Source organism: Anguilla rostrata, chromosome 8 (assembly GCF_018555375.3).
Source record: "Anguilla rostrata isolate EN2019 chromosome 8, ASM1855537v3, whole genome shotgun sequence".
NCBI classification, from domain to species: Eukaryota; Metazoa; Chordata; class Actinopteri; order Anguilliformes; family Anguillidae; genus Anguilla; species Anguilla rostrata.
Genome location: NC_057940.1, coordinates 12,306,901 through 12,331,034, shown reverse-complemented (window position 1 = coordinate 12,331,034; position 24,134 = coordinate 12,306,901). Strand labels below are relative to the sequence as shown.

The following is a 24,134-nucleotide window of genomic DNA, read 5'->3' as shown; positions in this document are numbered from 1 at the left end:
TATCTTTCACACACGGAACAGTGGAAATGAAAAGGGTTTAAATCCAGAGATGGTTGAAACATGCACCTCCACCCCCGCCCCCAACCCCAAAGTTCATAAGATAAGCCAGGGAATGGGAAGCACTAACCTGCTCTCATAAAACATTTATAGCCCTCCTGCACATTTCTTGTAAATCGTGAAAATGAAGGACTGTTCTATGTGGTTTGGTTTTTGATCAATTCTCAATGAATGCTGAACAGAACAAAATCTCTACCAGGGATGAGAGGCAAGATGCCTGCGGATTCTGGGGATCCTATTCTACAGTGCACTGACATTGAGAAGCAGGCAGACTGTCGGTCAATCAATAAAAGAAACGGACCAATCAGCATCTCAAAGATGAATCAACCAACACAAAAATGTATGTTAAAAAAAAAAAAACCTATCACACCAAATCACTAAAGACCAGAACCTCTCAAAAAGGCCTGAATAGCACAACAACAAAACTTTTCCTTCCCTTCCTAACACCCAGAATGGTCACTGGACTACATTTCCCATGATGCATCCTCATTCCAGTAAAGTAACCTGCTTCAGGCTTTTCCTGCTTTTTAAAGATGAACTTGGAATCTCCGTTCCTCAGCCTTCAGGGAAACCCAAACAAGCTTTAAAGCCCGATGACGCAAATGCCCCCTCCTACCTGGCTGCAATCTACCAAATTCTCAACTTAACAGAACTAATTTAAATTTTTTAAGATTTCCTGAGGAGCATCACACGTTCACTATTGCTTTAAATGAAGAATGTGCATGCATTGCCTCCAGCTTGCTCTCTGAAAATATTCTAAGCACAACAGACAAGAACCGACTGCCCTTTTAATTAAACTTCTTTTTTTTTTTGCAGCTAATTTAGTCTCAGCATGTCCTCAACCCCAGTTGGCCTGTCTCTTCCCTTTGACATAAAATACATTAGCCAGGTCCCACAGCACCACTACCTTTGTGCTCGTTTCATTTCCCCGGGCTCCATGTATTCCATGCCATCTCACACACACACTGCAACAGAATCCGTACTGACAACCAAGGCTATTAGCGGCAAGCGAGCGAATCGGCAGGACTCTTAACGAACGTCGAGGCTGTCCCCTTTCATGAAGATTGCATTACATTACCGGCATTTAGCAGACACTCTTATCCAGGGCAACTTAAAACACATTTAGCATTTTCACACCGCATGAATTTGCACAGCTGAATATATACTGAAGCAATTCAAGTTAAGCACCTTGCTCCAGGATACAATGGCAGGGGTTGCACCTGGGAATCAAACCTACAACTTTTAGGTTACAAGGCCAGTTCCAATCCCTAACCATTACACTACACTGCCATTCAAGCAAACATATCAAAACCCCTCTGAGCAGACCATGTTGGCAAAGGAGGAGCCTGATAAAGGTGTCGACTGACTTACGGACGTTGCTCAACCTTCTTTGCGGCAGAGCCCACACAATGAACGTCAGAGGGAGGGAAACTGTGCGAGCCACACATAACAGAAGCACCTTATCGGACCTGCGTTTTGCAGCTGCTCCAGTGACCTTCGGTATGCACTTATCGTACGTCACTGTGGATAAAAGCATCTGCAAAATAATTGTAATGCAAAACCGGCGAGGGGGAGCGCCCCAGAAAACAACCAAGGTGATTCACCTTCCCCCATAAAGTTTTTACAATGAATTTCATTTACTTTAATCACTTGATAATGCACCAAAGCTAAGAAGTGCTGGAGATATTGCACATAACCAATTGCTCACCTGCATTTGAGATAGGACTTTTATTTTACCAACAACTTAAAAAGAGGACTGAATATCTGCACAAATCAGAAGTGATGTCATGAACAGATGTACTTTTGAAGCAGCGAAAGGCATAGTTTCCTGGTATTTGGCCTTTCAATAATAACACCGATAGACTGCTTTTATATTATGACTTTCTTTAGTGTAGTATCTTACATAAATATCAGGGACAGGGGAGCAATCTCCTCCAACATCACCAACTTGCAGCCCCTTACTGTACCTCTGTGACACACGACAGCAGTTTTGTGCCAAAACGCACAGCACAGATCAGCAGAGGAGAAGAGAGAGGGATTTATTTAATCAATTAAAATGGGGGAAGATTAGATAACCTCTCTATGTGAAAACCACCATGGGATTTTCAATGGCTGCATTGAATCTGGAGCTCAATGTTAAACCTTAGCAGAAAAATGGCATCTCGTACCCCAGAGGGAAGCTAGCCCAATGCATACCATCAGAGCGCTGATTAGACCCATCCATGAAGAGGGAAAAGGCAACAGGGTGGGAAAGTTTAATGTACAATATATTGAATGCTATTCTATTTAACATATAACTTCGCCATAATATATTTGATCTTTGAGGTTAAATATTGACAGGGCAGCTAAGATTCTGTAAGCCAAGAGAAATAACTTGAGATCTTTGCATAAACTCCAGCATATCTTATATATTAGAAATACAGATCTTGTAAGCACTAGCGATGGGAAAGCCAACTTCATGAACTCCTGATTGGATGGAGCTGTACATGTAATCTGTGACAGAGCATATAAATCAATCGTACTGTTTTGCCTTGAAGAGAAAAGTATTTTGATGGGTTTGAAAGTCAGTACCTGACAGGACAGAATGGCTTCACCCTACGCAAACAACTTAATTTATACCAATCCCTGTTTTCCAACAAATGCAAATATTTGCAAGAAATAACACTTTCTATTAAATACAGAGAGCACTGGTGTGTGAATAATTTAAGTAATTGAGTAATGTAAATTAGAAATGTTATTTAAACACTTTAAGCCTTGACTCCAAATTCAAGCCTATTGTTAAACATACACCCGTCCATAAAATTTTATAGAACTGTATAGTTAAATACTGAATACATTTTGCCACTATCCCTTTTAAACAATGAAACAATTACATTATGATTGGATACTTAATATCAAACATAATTTGACTCCTAGTGATTACTATTTTTGCTGACACAAATACTAAATTAGTAACAATGGGATTTTACATAAAATATGAATTAATTCAAGAAAATATTGAAAGCCTAACTTTTATGTTTAATATCATTATAATTAATATCTACTCATTCTTCAGGCAATAAGAAACTATGCTGTCTTTCATTAGGAAGTATAATGCAGTGATCAATAGTGCCTAAAGTACAAATAACTGGATCATATTTTAACATGCTACCCTGTTTTTATTACTAAATGTTGTCCTTAGGAAGTTTATATATGAAAGACATATATTCAGTGTATCATCAGGGGACATATTTCACCATGCACTTCACTAAACTTTCCAAACACTTTTTTATTTTTATTTTTTATCTGCCTTTTCCGTCAACTCAAGCTTGATATAGGTATAGCAACTCTTCAAGCTTAATGCTGCCGAGGAAAAAAGAGCAGGACAAAAAATGTTTTTGGAAAAGTCTGCCGGTCTGTCTTGTAAAAAACAAAAGGAAATGCCAAGAGATTAAATAGAGAACCATTCCATTCTTATTTCTCAGGGAAAAAGGGATTCAAACAGTTCTGACAGATGACAATGATGAAATTTTGAGTTTCCAAAAGTGCACTTCTGATGGGCATAAGTGACAGAGCAGGAGCTGGGCAAGGACTCAAACTGCCCAGAACTTCACACAAACCGGAACCATTTAACCCCCATTATTTATTGCAACAGAGGAATGGTGGTGAATGAACAACTCAACACCAAAATAAATAAATAAATAAGAAATGAGTCTAAGGTGGCTTTATTTCAGAGTACGACATAGGGGCGACATAGCTCAGGAGGTAAGACCGATTGTCTGGCAGTCGGAGGATTGCCGGTTCAAACCGCCTGGGCATTCGAGGTCCTTGACAAGACACCTAACCCTACCTAACTGCTTGAAAATGAGAGGCATCAATTGTAAAGCGCTTTGGATAAAAGCGCTATATAAATGCAGTCCATTTACCATTTACCAGAGTAAGGACACAGTAAAACGGGGCAGAAAATACACTGAAATAAATGCATCAGTTGAGGGCAGAGGGAAAACATGTCTTAGCTCTGAGCCAAAATCTATCTGTTATCTGTTAGCTAACTGCCTTTTTAGACAGGGCTGATGAAGAAAGCAGGAAGCAACCAGCCTGATCCGAAGAGTGCCTGTCTGTGGGTGAGACTGACACTGTCCGTGGTCCTGAAATCATCCCAGGTCTCGAGAAACACCGGGATTCTCCACCAGCAGACAGAGAGGAAGAGCCACCCTCCCAGCTTCCCGTTCCCTCCCGGCATCGCAGTCGCAGTCAAACGCAAGTCAAAGACAATACAAACGTCACACTTTCCTCACATTGCATCTGCAGCGTTTAATAACCTGTCTACCCTGAGGCATCATCTCAGAGTCTGCGGTGAGAATACACACAAACCCATCTGCCGCCGTTTGTGTCTGCGATCACAACCCCGTGTCTTGATTCTGCAAAAGTAGCATTTTCAGAGAAGTTCTCTGAGTTCCTGCCTTTTATAAAACTCTGTACTCGGGGAGATGCGTGCAAATATTTTCAATTATTTCATCTCACCCTCGCAAAATGTGAGACCAAGTGTTCCGGTAACAGAAAAATAAAATAAATTTCAACAATAAAAATATTGCTGTAAAGGATATCCCCAAATCTATCAGATAAAGTACATTCAAAATTTATTGGAATTCAACACGTTTGAAATTTCAAAACATTTGACATTCAAGGATTCAGAATGCTCAACGAATTAATATCATATTTATATTTAAAAGGAGTGGGAGGCGACACTCACCTAGCTCCCACAATCAGCTCCTTCTGGCCAGGGTCAAAGGTCAGCTGTGAGTAATCGGTCGTGCCCTCGGCTCTGAACCTATGGATCCACGGCTCAATTTCTGCAACAGTGGACGGGGAAGTGGGGGGATGTGGAAGCAAGAAGTCAAAACAGACAGCGAGAGAAAAGGGTTGAGAAGTTAATGGAGCGAAACAAGCAGGGAATGTGCGAGGACAGTGAGTGCTGATTAAATCCTATCTGACACAGAGCATGCGGAGCCGGGTACGAGCTGTCATCCCCTCATCCCCCCCCCCCACCCCCTGGGGGGAGCTCATGTGCCATGTGTACCCAGCTCCCTGACAGACACCTTGACATAGTCACCTTGGCGCTCGCCCATGTTGCCCTGAGGGGCACGCCATCAAAGTCTCACAGGGGTCCGCGAGAGAGAATGCCTAACTATCGCCCCCTCACAATGGAGATCTCTAACGGCAATGCTGGTGTTCGAGCTCTCACCCCCCTAGCTGGATCCTTGCTCCTCAAAACCTCATTATAGCTCAAAACACACGTTTAATGAGTCAGATGATGATGTAGGACCCGACGTTGATTCTGTTACACACACTGAGGCACACTTATTGAGCAGCAGGAACTGAGCCCAGTAGGTTGCAGGGCTGAATCCAGCATGATGCACTGCCACACCGCCTTGCTTGGATTGCTTTGGTAAACTGCCCACTGGTGCAAATGTGTACTATAATATGCAGAATGCAAAGTACTGGGGTTTCACGGGATAAAAAAAACAACACCCTGCATGGTTCAAACTAATTAAATTGCCTATCTGTTTAATCCTTGATAATTTACTCATTTATACTTTTTTAATGTTCTGTATTCTATAAGAGATGTATGCAAGCTATCTAACTCTGGGACAACCAAGGTGATGTATAGGAATAGAGGGCTGCTATCTTCCGTATGATACATTGCATGCCACGAAAGTGTTTAAGCCCTGAAAAATAAATAAACATAAAAAAACTAAGTAAACAGATATTCTTAAATTTATCCACCCTCACACACTCCTCACTCATTAATGCCATGGACTCAGCAGGGATTTACTTGATTAAACCTGCACAGGTTTTCAATCAAAAGTCAAAGCAGAAAACCAATACACAGGTGCACAATCCAGTTGAGTGATATTAGACAATTAGTAATGATTCACTGATACTGCCACACCAAACCAAAAATATTAATTAATTGTTCTCAAATAATATATACTTGATAATTCTCAATTCTTATGAACTGATTGGATGAGGGCTTTTAAGGTATACTTATTTCAGAAACAATTTATACAATGTGGACGAGGTAAGCAGGAAGCAGGTTTCCAGATAAATGGCGAAAAACAGATTGCATGAAGTGAGGTATCACACACAAACACTGATTACTCCGCTTCATTGGCTTGACCCTCAAGTACCTCAGAGAAAACAAACGTGAGATTAGTTTTTCCAATGTGGGAGATGAGGTCATTTTTCATCGAGAGAAAAATTAAAGTAGGCGCCTCTAACTCCCCCCCACTGCCATATCTCACACCGTCCCTCTGTAAATCTCAAACATCACTCTGGGATGCCTCTCTCTTCAGCTCTCCTGCAGTGGAAAGTTTACACAAAGACAACAGTTACGGTGTGGTTTCACTTTTCTCCATTAATGATCGTTAATGCTAAATGCATGCTAAACAATGCTAAACAATGCCACGACTAACAGAAGCTAACCTTCATGAAAAGTTTGTGCTAGCATGAAATAGCTTACCAGTGAAAAAAGCCTTAAGCCCCAATACTTTTTTATTGCTCGATAATTTCCCCCCCCAAAGTTGGAATATCAGCCTGTATCTGTAAAACCCATCCAGAATTAATTTAAACTTTTCTGGACTTTTCTGGAGATAAAAAGTCAGAGTATCTGAAAATGCACCCTGAGGAAAGGAGTTTTTGTTAGAAGTAGCAAACAAAGCCTGAGTCAATGGCCCTCAAATGCCTTATTTAAAACTGCACTGTCCATCCCACAGAACTTTTTCCTTATATCCCCTCGAACAATACATCCCCTCAAACAATGCCAAGTGTCTCAACCATGAATTATCACTCAAACAGACTGTATCCAACAATTCTATTGTTCTTAAAACTCCACACAAGCCCACACACTGTTGTTATTCAGAGGGTTTTGGATTCATACAGATGGTTCTTATGTGATCATAGGAAGTATTTTACCCTGATAGAACAGCATAACATAAGTGTGTGCTACAGGTCTTGACGGAGGACTTGACAAGACGCGAGCATCACACCTACCGATTATCTACATTTGCCTCATAATTCAGGAACACATTTACAGTATATCCTGAGAGATAAAAAGTCAGTAATCACCGCTTTTCTAAACGGTAGGACTTGTGACAAAACTTCTCATCAAAAGGATGCTCAGATCTTTCCGAAACATATTACCCTGGTTGACGTGAGCACCAAGTTCTCATAAAATCGCCGGGGACCATCAGGATGAAGCAGAAACCTGCTCCCCCCACGTCGTTTGAACGGTAAGCCATCCGTCATTTTTTACCCTGCGCTACATGACAAAAGGAAACATGAAATTCACCCAGGCCTCGCGCAACACTGTGAATGGAGCTGCCCTGACTGTCGCTTAAGGACGCGCTGCGGCTTCCTTATCACAAGCAGAACACCTTGATAGCCAATTAATTTCCCCGACTGAAGTCTAATTCCCGTCCTCATTTACAAGTCGCAGGGGGGACTGACAGGGCCCCCGCTGAGATTGCGGTTCACCTGTCTAATCCACACAAACATCTGAACTGACGGATAACAACTGCTTATCATTACAGCCCCGCGGCTTCAGACGGAGGGAAATTTATATCTCAGGCAAAACGGCTGGAATAAATTAAAGCAGGAAGGAAGCCCATTAAAATGGTTCCAGAAATATTGTCAACTGTATTCCAAACCTCCACATCTGGAGGTACTGAAAGCACAATACATTTTATGATAATACTAGGGATTTCTCCTCGATAGCTAAAACATTGTGGCATTCATTGTCTTCTTTCCCCAGCTCAATAAAATTGAGAAACTACTCAGAGAAAGGAACACATCAGGAATCAAGGACATTCAGAACTTCGCAGTGTTACAAACTTTGAATGGTATGTAAAAATATACAAATTTTAGGAATTCATAAACTTCATTCATCAACGTTGCTATTTACTTCACTTATTTATTGCACAAATAGGCTTATCTTGTTATGCATGAATAAAACTTATTGTCAAGAGGTGAAGTCAGTGGTAATTAGGATATCACAGCAACACAGAATCTGGCTCTGCACTGCAGCCAGGCCCCTGGCTCACCTGTGTGGGAGAAGACTGGATGCTCGACCCGGTGACATGGCGACGGTGACGGCTGGGCGGGGTAGCTGCTGCTGGCCACGCCCCCGGCCAGCAGGAGCAGGGCGCCCAGGAGGCAGAGCTGGTGGAGCAGTCGAGGGGCGGGCCGGAGCGACGCTGCTGGAGCCATAGGCGGAGCTGTGCTCTCTTCTGCACAGGCCTGGAGCCGGGACTCTATTCATCTGCAGGGGACAGCTGTGTGCGTGTGTGTGTGTGTGTATGTGCGTGTGTGTGTGTGTGCATGTGCACATAAGTGTGTGTTTGTGTGCATGCGTGTGCGTGTGTACGTGTGCACGTGTGCATATGTGTGAGTGAGGGTGCACGTGTGTTTGTGTGTGTGTGTGCATGCATGTGTGTTTACGTGTGGGTGTATATGTGTGTATGAATGAGAGTGAGAGAGAAAGAGCCAACTAATTATTATCTGTGTGGATATTTATATCCATCACTGTACAATGTACACACAAATGTATTTCCAGCCAATTATTCAGGAATAAAAATTTTTATTTTAAAAAATGAGACCTGAAGGAGAAAAGGTGACAAAGATAAGAAGATAGGGATGGAGAGAGGGGAGGAGGATGAGAGATAATGGAAAGAAAAAGCATGAGAAAGAAATACTGAGACGTGAGTTTTCTTTTCAGCCAATAGAATGCAGTGTGTGAGCACAGCCAGAAAGATTTTTTAAAAATTAACATATTCACAAAGTACAAACTCAGTGAGCAGTCTGGTCATAGACAGCAAAGGCAGACCCAGTTGCTCAAAGAGCTCCTCTTTGGTAACAAAAAGATTGAGACAGAGCTGAAGTTTCTTCAGAAGGAACTGCATAAAAAGAAAAAGGAAATCTGCTTCCTGCAAGTTAATTGGAGTTGAAACACGAAAGGATGCTTGAATTGTTACTAGCGTCTTGAATCCAGCAGCAATACACTTTTGTATTCCGTCGGTGTAAACTTTGTCAGCGAGCAGAGACAGATACTGTAACAGGGGAAAGAGGGTTACGGCCGAGGTTAATTATGTTGATGTGATCAGAAAGAGATACTGAGGTCCACATAGGTTTCCTCACAGAGCAGTCCCTGTGTTTTAGGTGCCCATGGTAACAGCCCCAAGCCTCCCCTGCAGCCAAATTCTGTTTAACATCACTCTAGAGGAAACCAATGACAAACCATTGGGGTTTCAGATTGAATACAGATCCACACATTCTGCTGGGCAGCAGCAAATAGGAATGCACCAATACAGAGCTTGGGCCAAACAGTTCTCTGACCTACCAGAGATCAGTGGCATGGTCTGAAGGAGAAGACCACTGAAGGTCTTACAAGCCCACTCATCATGAGTCAAGTTCTTACGGCGATTCATTTAACAATTCACTTGTTCCACATCAATTCAAGGTTTTAATCATGGTAGATGGACCAGAATATAAGAACATGATAATGTATGATGACAAGGATAGACAATTAAGCCCACCATAGGCTAGTAATTTTAAAGGCCCCGTCACCAAAAACATACACTGTCAACTCTTAATTTAAATGAAAAAGAGGGTTTTAAAAACCAAGAGCGGAGCCAACTGTCAATTAGCAGAACTGCTAATGAAAATGAAAAACCCCCCAAGGCCAGCTGAGGCGCAAGGTAGGATCAGATATCAGAGTGCAGACAAGCCTTTATCAATGAGATATGAGTCTACTTCTAACAAGCACTTGTAGGGGGGCTGCTGGTCCTCCCATGCTCATCCTCCCATGACAGCAGGTTTCAGGGTGTGGAAATGCCCCACAGTCTGGTTACTGAATCCTGACTGTGGCGGTGTGGACTGTAGAAGGCAATTCGGCAGGCTGACATGTAACTGGCTGTAGAGTCAACCATGGAGTGAGTGTGTCCTCATGGTAGGTCAGTGACTCTGCTGGTTGATCTGACACCTACAGTCTACCTGCGCCAACTGAAGATTCTCACTCCTCTAAAGCAATGACTGTACAGCTCAGCTGACGGGTGTGAAAAGACATAGTGGCTGGCCGCTCGGGGAAGTGACAGTCTATGAACACCTGCGCCCTCCTAAAATTATACGGGATGATAAACATCACCGGATGTCACAAATTAGGAAAAATCTGTGAAGAAAAGTCTTTTAAAAAATGTGTGACGACACAAGTGTGTCTGTTGCACACCACTGACTGGTTTCACCTTACAGACTGAAGCAAATAAAGAAAATAAAAAAATGAGACTAAAGCCTGATTTATACTTTGTGGTAAATCCCTTTCGACAAGTGTCGTGCAACAAAAATGAAAGTCTCTCACAATGTTTGCATTTATCCTTCGATAAAGGACTGTGAAGGGGGTTCTGTCGTCCATGGTAACAAGACGCCAAACTGCTGATGTTTAATCTGTGAAAACTTTACGATGCCCAGTGAAATTACTGAGAAACAGCGGAGGAATACATTTAATATCTACTTTTGTTTTTTAAAAATGCAACCAGGAAAAAAAGGTGATCTGTCACTCAGATGAACCAAAAATAATGACAAATCCATGACAATAAACTTCGGTGTTCCATTTGGCTGTCCAATCATCACTGTGCTACAAAGTATGAAGTTATGCGACATAACACAATTCTAGAGGTGCGCGACACTGGAAAAAAAGTGTCGTGTGACACTTTTTTCCATGGAAAAAAAATGATGTTTCCATGGACATCATTTTTGTCGTGCGACGCTTGACAAAATCAGGCGTAACTGTGGCAGAGTGCTGTAATGTGAAACAGCAGCAGGGTGACGTGACAGCGTAGAGCAGGCTACGACATCACCTCTCCATTGTGACATCACCCCTCATGGGGGAGGGACCAGGGTGCAGCAGGTTAACTGTCTCTCGGTGTCGAGAAACTGATATTGCGTGACAGCAACAACAAAGATACATGGATGACGGACAACTCACTGCCCTGCAGGCTGAAACTAGGAGTGGAGTAGATGTCAGATGAACAGATTACTTTCACACCAAAACAAAGGAAAAAGGTTCTATTTTTTTTTTTCGTTTTTAAAATACGTTCGATGAACCGTTCTAATGAAATACTAGTAGCATGCATACCACAAGGTAACAATTGTTGGGGATTATAAAATTTAGTCAGAACATTAGTTGTCGGGTTGAGACTCTCAACTTCAAGTGAGTGGGTAATGCACTCAGCTGAGTGGGAAAAATTCTGAGAGAAAGAGATAGTTGCTGAGAGAGAGATTGAGCACTAACTCAGACAACAGCATAAGCTGCCTGACCCCCTCTAAAGTGCACACAGTACGCAACGTACTACAGTGAAACATCAGCCTGGAGGGAGAGAAATAACCTTCTCAATGTCCCTCCCAGAGCAGAGACCTCACAAAAGGCCCGGGATGCACCGCTCTGACACACAATCTGTGCCTTTGTGTGTAATAATGGAAAGTGATAGTGGGAGAGAAATTATGTAGGTAAAAAGACTATATGTATTATATATATATATATATATATATATATATATATACATACACACACACACACACACACGAGTTTAAGTATTCGGACAATGACAATTATTGTTGTTCTGGCTGTGTACTGCAGCACATTGGATTTGAAATGAAACAATGAGTATTAAAGTGCAAACAGACATCTTTAATTTGAATAATTTTAGTATTTTAATCCATATTGGGTGATCCTAGTCAGAATTACAGCCCTTTTTATACATATATATATATAAACACACACACACACACACACATATATATATATATATATATATATATATATATAAATTAATTATGGGGAGTAGGATACATAATCACAGACACTTCCAAGACGGGGTTAACAGTGCAAATGGCTGTTTAGGAACTAGCCGCAACGGCTAATTAGCACTTAAACTAGAACAAATGAAAGGAGGTTTTAATAGCATTTGAGAGCCAGTCGGCTAATCAACAATTCATGAACTGCTTTTTAAATGAGAACACCTTAATGAATAAAACTCTTAAATCCATCCAGCCTTGGAAGTATATGAGATCTTTAAAAGTACAAATAAAATAACAGAAATAAAGATGACTAAATTTCTTAAATCACAATGAACAAACAAATACAAAAAGCAGTTGTGCAGTGCATCTTGGGTAAAACTGTAGTTCTCTGCACCTTTTCCAATCAGATCACCCCAACCTCAGGTGCTGCACAGGTGAGCCAAACCCAGCTCTCAGGGTCTATCTCACCCGGGGTCAATGTGACTGACAGGACTGCTGCCCCAATGATGTGACCATTTTAAAGAAAGATGGCCAGGAATGACAGTCACGTCTTGAGACAGAATGTTCTTCTTTAAGACCAAATCCAATAAAGCACCTCCAGTACCTGTCCTGCAAATTAACACAAAGGGCAGCACTGCTGGTCGACTCCTTCCTGTTATATTATGCATTGTGCTTCAAAAAGAGAGAAAATAAGACCCAATAAAACACAAGCTAATGAACACAGCAGTCCTGAAAAAAAACTGCAGTTTTTACACCATTTTTAAAAAAAGAAGGTGGTGGCGCATTTGAAATTCCTCCCGCATGCTAAATGACTTTGAGCCGCATGCATTCAAGTATAAAAACACACGCCCTGCAGTTCACACAGCCCCCAGACCTTGATGAATGGCATAAGGCACACCACAGGACACATTCTTGTGCTTAAGCGTAGCATTTCACTCACAAATTACCATTTTACATCACATTAATTATTTGCAGATTAGAAGATGCACTTATCGAGAAAGACTTGAACAGCTTATTTTTGACACATTATCCATTTATGCAGCCAGATATTTTCATGAAGCAATCAAGATAAAACACTCAAGTACTTAAGTACTCAAGTGTGCGCCCCAAAATAACATTTTGCTCACAGTCTGTCACTGTATTAAGTGAACACGGCATTCTCAGCTTCACAGATATGCACATTAGAGAGCACTGAGCACTTAAAACTTATTAAACCAGAATCAGGGATGTGAATCAGGTTCATCTAACTTGCGGTTGTTGTTTTTTTTTCTTCTTTTAATGTTTTTATTTTATTTTATTTTAAATCTGTCCAATTCAATGTCTATAAATGCACCCAATACATATTGTACAGGCACCAAAATGTAATTCCTTGTAAATATTACAAATAAATATCAATCAAGCAAGCAAATGAACAAGCAAGAAAGTTGCTTCGCATGAATTCATTTCTCTTGCGGGGTTTAGAATGTTATAGTACAACACCATTTTCGGTTGTGGTGTCAGACCAATGAGATTCTGAAGACTTTGTGTAGGCCAACACAAGTTCCCTGCTCGCTGCATCTCCTCATTAAATAAGCCCTCAGTAAACACTTCAAATAATGCTGGAGGGAATGAGCAGTCTTAGGGAATCCAGTTTACTTCAGGACCACACATGCAATAGCGGTGCACTGATCTGGCACAATGGCTTCTATCAAGATAAGTTAACTCTGGTTCATAAATAAATTTTTAATAAACACGTTCCTTTATTTCAAACTCAACACTTTTCCCATGAATTTTGGGGGCAGCTGAAGTCTCAGCCTGTTTTTGAAGGGAATAAAACATATTTAACTGTAAGTGAAAGCTAATGGATAAGTTTTAGCAGAATCCAGATACTTGTTCAGGAGTTCAGGAGTGAGGGCCTGCAGCAGGCTAAACAAATAGATACCACAATGGGTACGTCCCAATACTCGAAAAATGCATCCTCCTTTCCTCCACTAGTACCTCGTCTTCTCTGAGCCCCAGAAACCGATCTTTATTTCCCCCTATCTCCAATGTCCCAAATATTGGGGGAGATGAGCAAAGCTTCAAACTCAGCTCCTCATCTCCACCCGGAGATACATTGACATACGCTACCGCGAAAACGTTTTAGACATTTCCAGATGATATCATAGTGCTCATGCCCACAGAAACTGAAAGGCCATCCCACAGACTCTGACATTATCCAAACTTTAGAGAGCGATGATGGTAGAGAACCTGAATTTATCCAATTATGAAATGACACATTATTTTCAGCATTAAGTTGTCAAAGCTGACTGTGACATCCAAAGTTATGTCGCTTATATAAATATATTCAAAGCTGTTGAATGTCAATCAAGTTCAATTACTGTTTTACGCAGAAAGTTGATACCAGATGTTCTTGAAACCTGTTGATTAAATGTTCTGGCTATATTTGAAATGGAAAAAAAATGGTCTTTTTTGCAGTAGAAATGTTTCCCTCGATATTAACTTTCATGCACCATTAAGATATTAGTTGAATGTGATCTATAAACATAGCATGCTGTGCCATATTTCACTGCGTCATTAGTGTGACTCCAAACCCTTTAAACAAACCAGTACAACACATGCGGCAGCTTTTACTCAATTGGTCTGATGGCTGAAGTACAGGCTCAAGCATCTTAAAAGGTGATACAACCGCATGGGTTTACAATTGGATTGTTTACAAAAGCACAAAATTCTTCACAGATCTAGCCTCTGGATTTTCCTCTCAAAGTCCACCAGATTGATGCATTTAACGCTTATAATGTACACAATTTTGCTCCGGAGGGGCATGCCCCCAGACCCCATAGGGCTGGTGGAAAGAGTAAGCAGGCTTGAAAAAAAGCTGGGACAGCTTATCGCCATTTAGTTTTATTTAATGAGCTCTCTCTCTCAGTCTCTGCCACTCTCTCTTTTTCGACCAGCAGTCAAATATTGGCAGAAGCCAGATTGCTGTGCCCCAGTACTCAGTCACCTGGTGAACGACAAAACAAAATCCTGTCCTGGAAGGAAATTCAAGAGCCTGAAGCCTCCTAATAAAAAAACTGAAACAATCAGCCCCCTCGGTCACCAAGAAAGATGATGGATGGTAACCACGACTACAATGTCCCATGCAGGTGAAGCAAACGTGGTTTACCCAAAAAAAGGTTGAAAAATTAAGAATAAAAGTACAACCCTGCTGCAATACTTCCGACCTAAAATTTATGTTGCCAATAGGTTTTGGTCAAACAAAACGTGGATGCTGCATCACGTGGCAATGCAGTCTCATTACTACCTCGTTGCAGTGATTTGAAACTGATAAATTTAATGAAAGTCATTAATTACTCAAATTAGTTCTACATTCCAGGTATTGTTTTCTACCAAATGAATAATGAACTACACTGTCTGCGCTCATATTTTTAATGTTCAAATACAGGAATTACCACAAGTGCTGTTACCTAGATGTTTTCAAAGTAAAATAATTCAGTTACATTCCAATGCAGTAGAGGAGAGGGTAAAGCAGACAACTGGATAACTACGTTCGCTCCTTAAATTCCTTTCATGCAGAAATATTAAAACGTAGGACAGCAGTATTCAGTGATCTTGAACCCTGTTGCAATGTTTTTCACTTGCAATAGCCCTAGAAATTTCCATCAGTTCCCTTGCTCCCTAGCCAGTTGTCTTCACCTTGCCTTTTTAGCCTAGTCGGTGTGGTCTTTTGCCTTGGATGCTCATACAAAATGTTATGATATACCCATATGATGTAACCTTGCTCTGTAAAAAATTTTTTTAAATCTACCTGAATAAGATTGAGCCATCTGCCTAATAATAAATAGGTAATACAATTTTAATGTAAGGGGTGGCACAGTGGTACAGTGAGTACAGTAGCACAATGGTTTCACAGCAAAAAGGCACCGAGTTTGGGCGGTAGTGTAGTATAATGGGTAAGGAACTGGGCTTGTAACCTAAAGGTTGCAGGCTATATTCCCGGACACTGCCGTTGTACCCTTGAGGAAGGTACTCAACCTGCATTGCTTCAGTGTCTATCCAGCTGTATAAATGGATGCAATGTAAATGCTATGTAAAAAAAGTTGTGTAAGAGTGCCTGCTAAATGCCTGTAATATAATGCAATGTAACGTGTTTGCATGTTTTCTCAGTATTCGTGTGGGTTTCCTTCCAGTACTGCGGTTTCCTCTCGCAGTTCAAAGACATGCAGGTCAGTATGCAATGGAATGGTGACCAGTCCAGGGTGTATTCCTGCCTTTCACCAATGTCTGCTGGGATAGGCCCCAGTACCCTAATGCAGTTTAGAAATTGGACACATGGATGGATGGATGTTGCTTTGTTGCCATTTACCATGCACTTGTTCCGTGTAATGTGAGCAGAAATTACAATTATTAAGACCAGACTACTGTTACAGGTCGATATGACAGGTCCATTCACAAAATGATCCTGTGTTGTATCATGGCTTAACCTCTGCTTGAATCATAAATTATTCATTAATCCTTCAAACTTCCTCATGATACAAAATAAGGCCAAATAACCACACCTGTACACTTTAAATCGCAATTATGAAGTGTGCAAGCACAGAGAATAGAGTGGAGTTACTGCAAAATATGCATACTACACTTTTAGAAACCTTCATTCTGCAATCAACGTTGCATATGCACATCCAAATCGTAAGGGGATATGCACAGAATGGCAAAGGCAAGGAACCCCACACACTAATTAAGCTCCCAATGTTTGAAAATTAATGTGCAGACAAACCGTGACCCAGAATGGGTTTTCATCACGATGATGGATGAATTCCACCAGCTCTACTGTATCTTAATGCAGTTTAAAGAATTTCAACCCACCCTCTCTGCAGGGGTATCTACAAACATTCTCAAAATATTATGCATGTGCTGTAGCCACAGTGATTGGTTTGGGTTTATTTCACAAACACTTCCTAACTAACTCCATAGAGCATTATGGGACAGTTTTTTTTTGTTTTTTTTTGGGGGGGGGGTAATAACAATATCTCCATATTTCAAAAGGCCACTAACAAACTACATTTATATCAAAACCGTTTTAGCTACATGAACAATAAATAATTAAATAAACACAACAGTAACAACAGACATGCACACACACACACACAGTTCATACAGAGGTGGTGGCTTTCACCTCAAAGCTAGCACCTCAGTAAAGAGCACAGACTATCACTTTACACTCAGCTTTGTTTGACCTGAAGAAATGTGCATCACAAAACTGTATTTCCATACTCAGCTGAAGCACTTGTTCACACTGTAGTAACACACCAAGCAGTCCAGACGGAACAGTCCGTGCCAGTGCAGACAGGATGGTGTGTATCTAGCCATTACCTAGAGGGCAGGGTAAAGTACTGTCTGTCTTTGTTCAGTAGCACCTCTTCTGGTCAACTGGGTGCCTGAAACATGCAGCTGTACTGTATATATGGATACAATATATAGCTGTGGCATGGCTCGGTATGTGGGAGAGGAGGAAGGACCATGCCCACTGGTTAAGTGGGCTCACGCACCCGGAGTACATTACCAATTAACCAGGTATTTAAAGCGTGCTCTTTCCCCAGTAGGTGGCTATCTCCCTGCGTCCAACTCTTCTGTCAACAAAAGGGGCGTGTCACGGTGCGTGACAATGGCCTTGAAAGCTGGTCATGCTGCTGTGCTGCTCTACAGAGTAAGTGAATAGCATAAGTATCATACTGTAGTGTTGACAAGCGTTTCTTTTTAATTTTGTTTTTAAAGGTTTCTTGTTAAGAAAGCCGAGAGCCGCACACCGGTGTCCCACACCGTGGAGCACTGGAGCTGCCCCACCACTATGTTTCAAGGTACACAAGATGGGAAAACTTTTGGGAAGCATTAAAAAGTCAGGGGGTGTATTTAATATGAAACTCAATGCACACAAACATGTCACTTGTCCAAATATGCAACCGGGCAATTAAGTAAAATAACTTCAAACATACAATAGCATATCCTAAATAATTAATTTTGTTATAAACAGTGATGCTATAATTAGGGCTACCATAGTACAGACGCCTAGCTTGTAGGAGCATTCATAACAACCCTCCCTATGCTCAGTGTTAGCGTCATGCTGACAAATGCTATTGGATTAGGTTTAAAAAAGCTACCATGGGCCAAATCAATTATCTTTAATATCACTTCCCTGTTTATAAAAGTTCAACAAGTTGTGATGTCCATGTTTTTCTACAAGGCAAATGTGAAGTTTGCAAAATAATAAATATTTCAGGGAGAAATAAGTTTCATTTTTAATGACTTCCAGCAAAGCAATATGTGCAATTTACAAATAAAAAAGAAAACAGATTGCGCTTCATATTCCCCAGGTGTTTCTTTGCTGACTCCGTTCTGCAATATGGAGCTTTGACTTTGCCTAGAGGTATCCCTCAGTGTCGTTTCTCAGTTCGGCTCATTCTCTTCATCAGCACTTCTTCCTCCATGGAGAGCTCTGATCTTGCATTTCTGGGGAAAGAACTCCAAAAGCCCTGGTCCCTGACACAGCTCTGTGAGCAAAAGTTCACCCCCTGACGATTTGTTTCGGATTACCAGGGGATTCAACGTAACATGCATCCGTATTCAACATGTTTTTCGGCGGGTCTTAACGGTGGTCTGGCCCCTGATGGCAACACTGAAGCGTATAAATCACATACTAGAAAATGCAGCCATGCTGAGTGATTGCATCACAGTATGAGAGAGAATCAGCTGGTAACAGAGACAGAGACAGCAGAGACAGAGAGGGAGAGAGAGACAGAGACTTTATGGGGAATGGATGGGAAGATATAAAGAATATGCAACCAAGTGCCACTGGGGTAACCAGCTGACTCACACATACACACAGACACACACACACCCACCCCATTTTCACTTGTTTTAGGTGGTAGACTGACACACAGCCAGAAGATTGAACCCTGTGATTTATTAGCCTGCAGAGGGAACTAATGATTAACTGTTTAAAGATTATTCCCATTGCTGTATTTAAATTGGTATTGAGGGTTATACTGAGAAGTATCTACGATGCACTCAAGTGGCAATGCAAAAGCCAACACCAGAATAAAACTACCCAGTGAGAGAACATTCATAAATAGTAGGGGTGTATCTAAACCTGAATACAGTATTTGGATTTGCATAGATGCATACTGGTTTTTTTCTTCTGTAAATTTACCAATGATATCTGAAAGATATTTAGAAAATGGGATTAGCAGATAAAGGAAGCGTTATACAGAATATGCTGAAACAGTAATTATTTTGCCCATGTTTAAAGCATCTCTCAACACACTGACAGATGCATTGTGTAAATAACAGCGCAGATCAGATACTCTGATCATTCTGAAGCAGGACTTTCATGGGATATGAACTGAGGTGGTGTGGGAGGGATTTACCCATCCACTTACACTATAAATGATAAGATGTCCAGATTCCGGAAATGTTACAGAACACCGGAGGGTGCAGCTGAACACCACTGCACGTGAAGGAAGAAAAAAAGACAAAAATAAATAAAACACAGGTCTGAAAGATGGTTTTGTATTCAGCCACCTAGGTCAGGCCTTGACTGAAGGCATATTTGGAAGCTGTGCTTCGCTTTCTTCCTGAATTGGGACCCAGCTTTGCACACTGGTTTTCAGGTTATTTCACCCATTCTAATGAGAAGTAGAATCGTTAAATTTTAAATGGACTGTACATGTTTTGCTAGGCAATTTTTCTGTGGAACTGAAGTCTGGACTTTGACCACTGAAGGACATGTACCTTCTTCCTCTTTAAAGAATTCCCACCGCATCTTTGCCTATTGCTTTTAGGTCACTTGCCTGCTGAAATTACTTCAGTTTTTCCACAGAGGATTGTCTGGCACATCACACCATTCATTTAGCACTCTATTATGACTTTTTTCCCTAGTGCTCACTTATTAGAAGGCAGACCCATGACACGAAGCTGCTACCACCATGTTCAACAGCTATGATGTTTTGGGCTGGGACCTGCACTGCAACCATCTTCTGTGAGAATTCAGACCAAGAATTCTGATCTCTCTTAGAAATGGCTTCTTTCCTGCCACTTGTCCACAGAGGACAGGTCCATGCAGGGCCGCTCTTATTGCTGAAGTACAAACCCCGTCACCCAACTTATATACAGTACAAAATTTCAGCTCGTTTATTTTCCAATTAGTGTAAGTTTTACCCCGACTACTCATATTAGAAGGTGCATCCTGACCAGGGAGTGGCTGGATGGTATGACATATATCCCAATTCTGAATGATGGGCTCATTTCAACAGTCGAATTCTCAGTTCAGCTACGACGCTCTCTAACTCTATGATACTCTGACACTCAGCTCACTCATGCACTTAGTATCACTATGAGAATTGGCTAATTAAACGCATGCAGGCCTTACGACCACCGCTGATTCTGGAGCACTAAGACAATAACTTGAGCAGTTTTTTTGTCCGTCCATCCATTAAATAAACCACTTATTCCAACAGACCTTTGTACTATGGGAGGAAACTGGAGTACCGGACGGAAACTCACACAAATATGGGGGAGGACATACGAACCCCACACAGAAACACCCAGGCCAGGATTCGAACCCAGGACCTTCTTGCTGTGAGGCTTTGTGAAACTTCAAATTATACCTGGACTTCTATTCTGAGACTCTTTAGAATAGGAGTACTCAGCTCGGATCAGGTTTCCCCGGTCAATATCATAACCTTAAAGGCAAAACTCACCACAGGTAAGCACTCTAATGCAAGATGCTTTAAAAATATGGGCCCTGAATTCACGCCAAGTTGCCACAGCAATGTTTCCATACCCATGTATGTAGTTAATCTCATTAATATACATAATATCATCACTACTTATCTTTATATGTACAAAGCTTTTTTAGATGTTAACTCAGCTGGGAATTAAAATTATTGTTTACTCCCACACTGGCTATGTGTCTTAGGGTGCTGTAATGGAATAAGTGCTTTAGTACAGGATATGAGAAGCAACACCCCACAGAATATAGCTTAGCACAACATATTTTCAGACCGCACACTGCAAACAGAAGCAATATGAGGCAAAATAATTAAAACCATAGATCCATGATATGAGAAGAAAACACATTACCTAACTTCACCTCAATTATACAACATTATTCATGATAACATTTATATTTTTAGCATTTAGCAGACAATCTTATCCAGACCAACTCACACAGCATCCATTGTTTACATACAATCAATTCATACAACCGTATATTTTTAACCGAAGCTATTTCTATTAAGTACCTCACTGAAGGGTACAACAGCAGCACCGCAACCATGCTAGTAAATTCTGCCTACTACCACATTGTGCAGTGTTTCAGGAACAGGACTTGTATCTCACAGAGGATGTGGGCTCAAATATCAGGTGGGGCACTGTCATTGTACCCTCAAGCAAGGTTCTTAACCTGGATTGCCTCAAAAACATCCAGTTCTATATACATAACATGCATGTGTTTATTTAAAAAAAAACAAAAAAACATTGTGGTCTGGGTAAGGCCGTCTACTAAGTAAATGCATAATGTATAATAATAATAACAATAATAATAATAATAATAATAATAATAATAATAATAATAGACAACCAATGCAGGTGGTGTGTAAATTCATTCAAACTATCATGGAATGCAATCATGCTTCTATAAAAGCGACTCATTAAACACAATTGAATGTGCTTGGAAATAATGTATGCGCTTCAGCTCCGCAAAAGGGAAAACTTAAGTCATTTTGTACGCAATGGTTCCCAGTACATCTGGAAAGCGTACGCACGCTAGCCATTTAGGATTGCTGTATGTGACCCTGGCTCTCTTCTACATTTCACATTTAATATGAAGCCACAACTTACTCCATGAGTGACAATCAAAGAATTCACCACGAAATAATAGCATCTTTAAGTCTTCTATCCCGATGCTGCACGCAAATGTGGATTTATATTCAATCCTGCGCAGCTGCATTCAGCTAATGATGTGACCGTTTGTTTCGTTCGTCTGTCGCGCAAATGACCTAGCTCGAATAGTCTTAATATTATTAATTCTATTCTTAATAATAGAATTAATTGTGGTTACAGTTCAGATCTTACAAGTTGTCCGAGTTTGTCATCTCTGGTGTCGGCCAGTTTCTGGTTTCAGTTGGAATGAATTCACTTTTGTAGTTTTGTGCTCCTGTTAATTCGCCAACAACAAGTTTGCCGAGGGATAATATAATAAACAATAATTATACTAAATAAATTCGTTTCAGTGTGTTCATTAATGAAAGTGTTAGAACGTTGTATACAGATGAACGAAAAAGTAGCCTGTTCTCTCTCAACAAGCCATAAAGGCAAATTGCTTGTTCAAAGCGTGAGCGATGACGTTCCCACGGGGAAACCTTTGTATAACATCTTTGGTCTGAATTATTACTTGGCGATATACATTGTTCAGCATGTGGATAATTCAATAATGCATGTTTTCTACGTGTCAATCAAATAGTTTTACTCAGATCTATTGTTAGTCACGGGATATTTACTTTATGTCTACAAATACATATATCATAATGTAAATCTACACCGGAATATTAAAATAATGATAATAGTGCAATTAAACACTGGCAGCCAGGCGTGAGAACTGACGTGGTAACAGCATGCAACAAAAGCATTTTGCCTTTCATACTGTCCGCTCATTTCTACGACATGGGAGAGACTTCATGTTCTTGTTATACGCACTGAGTAGCCTACACACATACACATACAAAAAAAAATCAGGAGACTCACCAAGTTAAGTAACCAACTGTTCCAGATCATCTGGTAGGGTAGATGCAGTGAAACGACCGATTAAAATGACTGTTCAAACGTCCCCGTAGCGCAAAGTGGGGAAAACTGCAGTAATCCAAGTTTGTGCTCACAACCTAAAGCACGCGCAACATTCGAACGACATCGCTTGCGTCTCCACCAGTGTAGGTTCCTTTCCACTGAGTATCTTAGGTCGTTTGGAACAGGATACCGTACGCGCACTTTCATACATAGAAAGGATTCAACCAGTACATTTTGGGGGAGGGGGGGTAAACCCCGATTAAGTCAGCGAACTTTGAACTTATCTTCGGTCTTGGATTTGGCCCGTCTGTGCAAGTGCGTTACTGTGCGCGTTGTGCTCGTTATGCTATGTAATCACTATCGTTATTTAATAGTGCTGGGAGTCAGTAATCGTTCCTCTTTTTGTAACCACTGCTCCCGAACCAAATGGTTCATCCCAGCATGACCAGTGAACATGCAGCACAGAAGGCGTTCGTCCAAGGTGGAGGAAGCGCCAGAATGCACACCTGTACATTTTAGATATATCATCTCAGAGGCCGATTTCTTAAGTTCTTTAGAATATTAATGTTGTAATGACTCTCTAATACAACGTGAAAACGAGAATGCGTTAAATTTCAACAACCAATTTAGTCTGAAGTTGCTCAAGTAATCGCATGTATGTATGAAAAATTTACTTGAGGCATTCGTTTGAGCTACTATCTTTTTTGTTCTGTCAGTCATAATTATTTAAGCGATGTATGGCCTACTTTAATTTTTCATTGCTGTAATGGACATATCCACTTTGGCAGACGATTTCCAAGGTGATCAGGTGTTAATAGTCCCAATTAGTGACTCCATTAAGCCCGCTTGCCTGCTTGTGTATTTTAACATGCAGGAACAGGGGTAACAGCTATCTAAACTTGTTCTCTTGCAATGACCTCACACGTCGAGCAGACCAGCTCTACCTTTACTTCAATGTAATGCCTGGCCTATTTACTTTCATTGAATGAAATGGAAATCTGAGAAAGGGACTGAGAATTTATGAATGTAAATGTAATATTAAGAGTAACTGGAGGTTATTGAGAAGAGTGTTTTTTTTTTATTCATTTAATTCTTAAGAAGGCAATGGGTCTTAAGTAGGCCTACATCATAAATATGTTTATGCATCGCGGATAATTCCCCCATCCCCATTCTTTACTCTTGTACACTCATTGAGCTAAATTAACGCAGTCAAATAACTCATTCTAAAACTAGTATCAATAGTATCAGTAAAAGGAATATAAGCATGTGTAGTTTAAGAATATGAAAAATATGTATTTTTTTTTTGTTGTCTGCTGTGTTCCTCTCTGCTTGATTTATGACTGCTATATATTTTTTTTTTCTTCAGCCTGCAGTGTGACTTCTGTTCTTTTAATGTATCTGCACAGTGCCAAGTTCTATAGATTCTG

The 24,134-nt window shown here is 40.8% G+C and overlaps 1 protein-coding gene across 4 annotated transcripts in view; it reads right to left on the bottom strand.

The window, feature by feature from the left end:
* Positions 1–22,909, bottom strand: part of LOC135260852 (semaphorin-5A-like) — a 63,827-nt gene extending 40,918 nt beyond the window's left edge. For 2 of the 4 annotated variants that reach the window (XM_064346499.1, XM_064346498.1), the window contains exons 1-3: positions 22,669–22,909; positions 8,139–8,369; positions 4,790–4,889 (exon numbers count right to left, since the gene is read on the bottom strand). In XM_064346499.1, coding sequence (XP_064202569.1) covers positions 4,790–4,889; positions 8,139–8,304 — 266 coding nt within the window. In that variant the 5' untranslated portion in view covers positions 8,305–8,369; positions 22,669–22,909. Of the gene's footprint in view, positions 1–4,789; positions 4,890–8,138; positions 8,370–19,304; positions 19,373–22,668 lie in introns of all 4 variants that reach the window. The other 2 variants (XM_064346497.1, XM_064346496.1) reach the window with 2 other exon arrangements.
* Between the last annotated feature and the right edge of the window lie 1,225 nt (positions 22,910–24,134).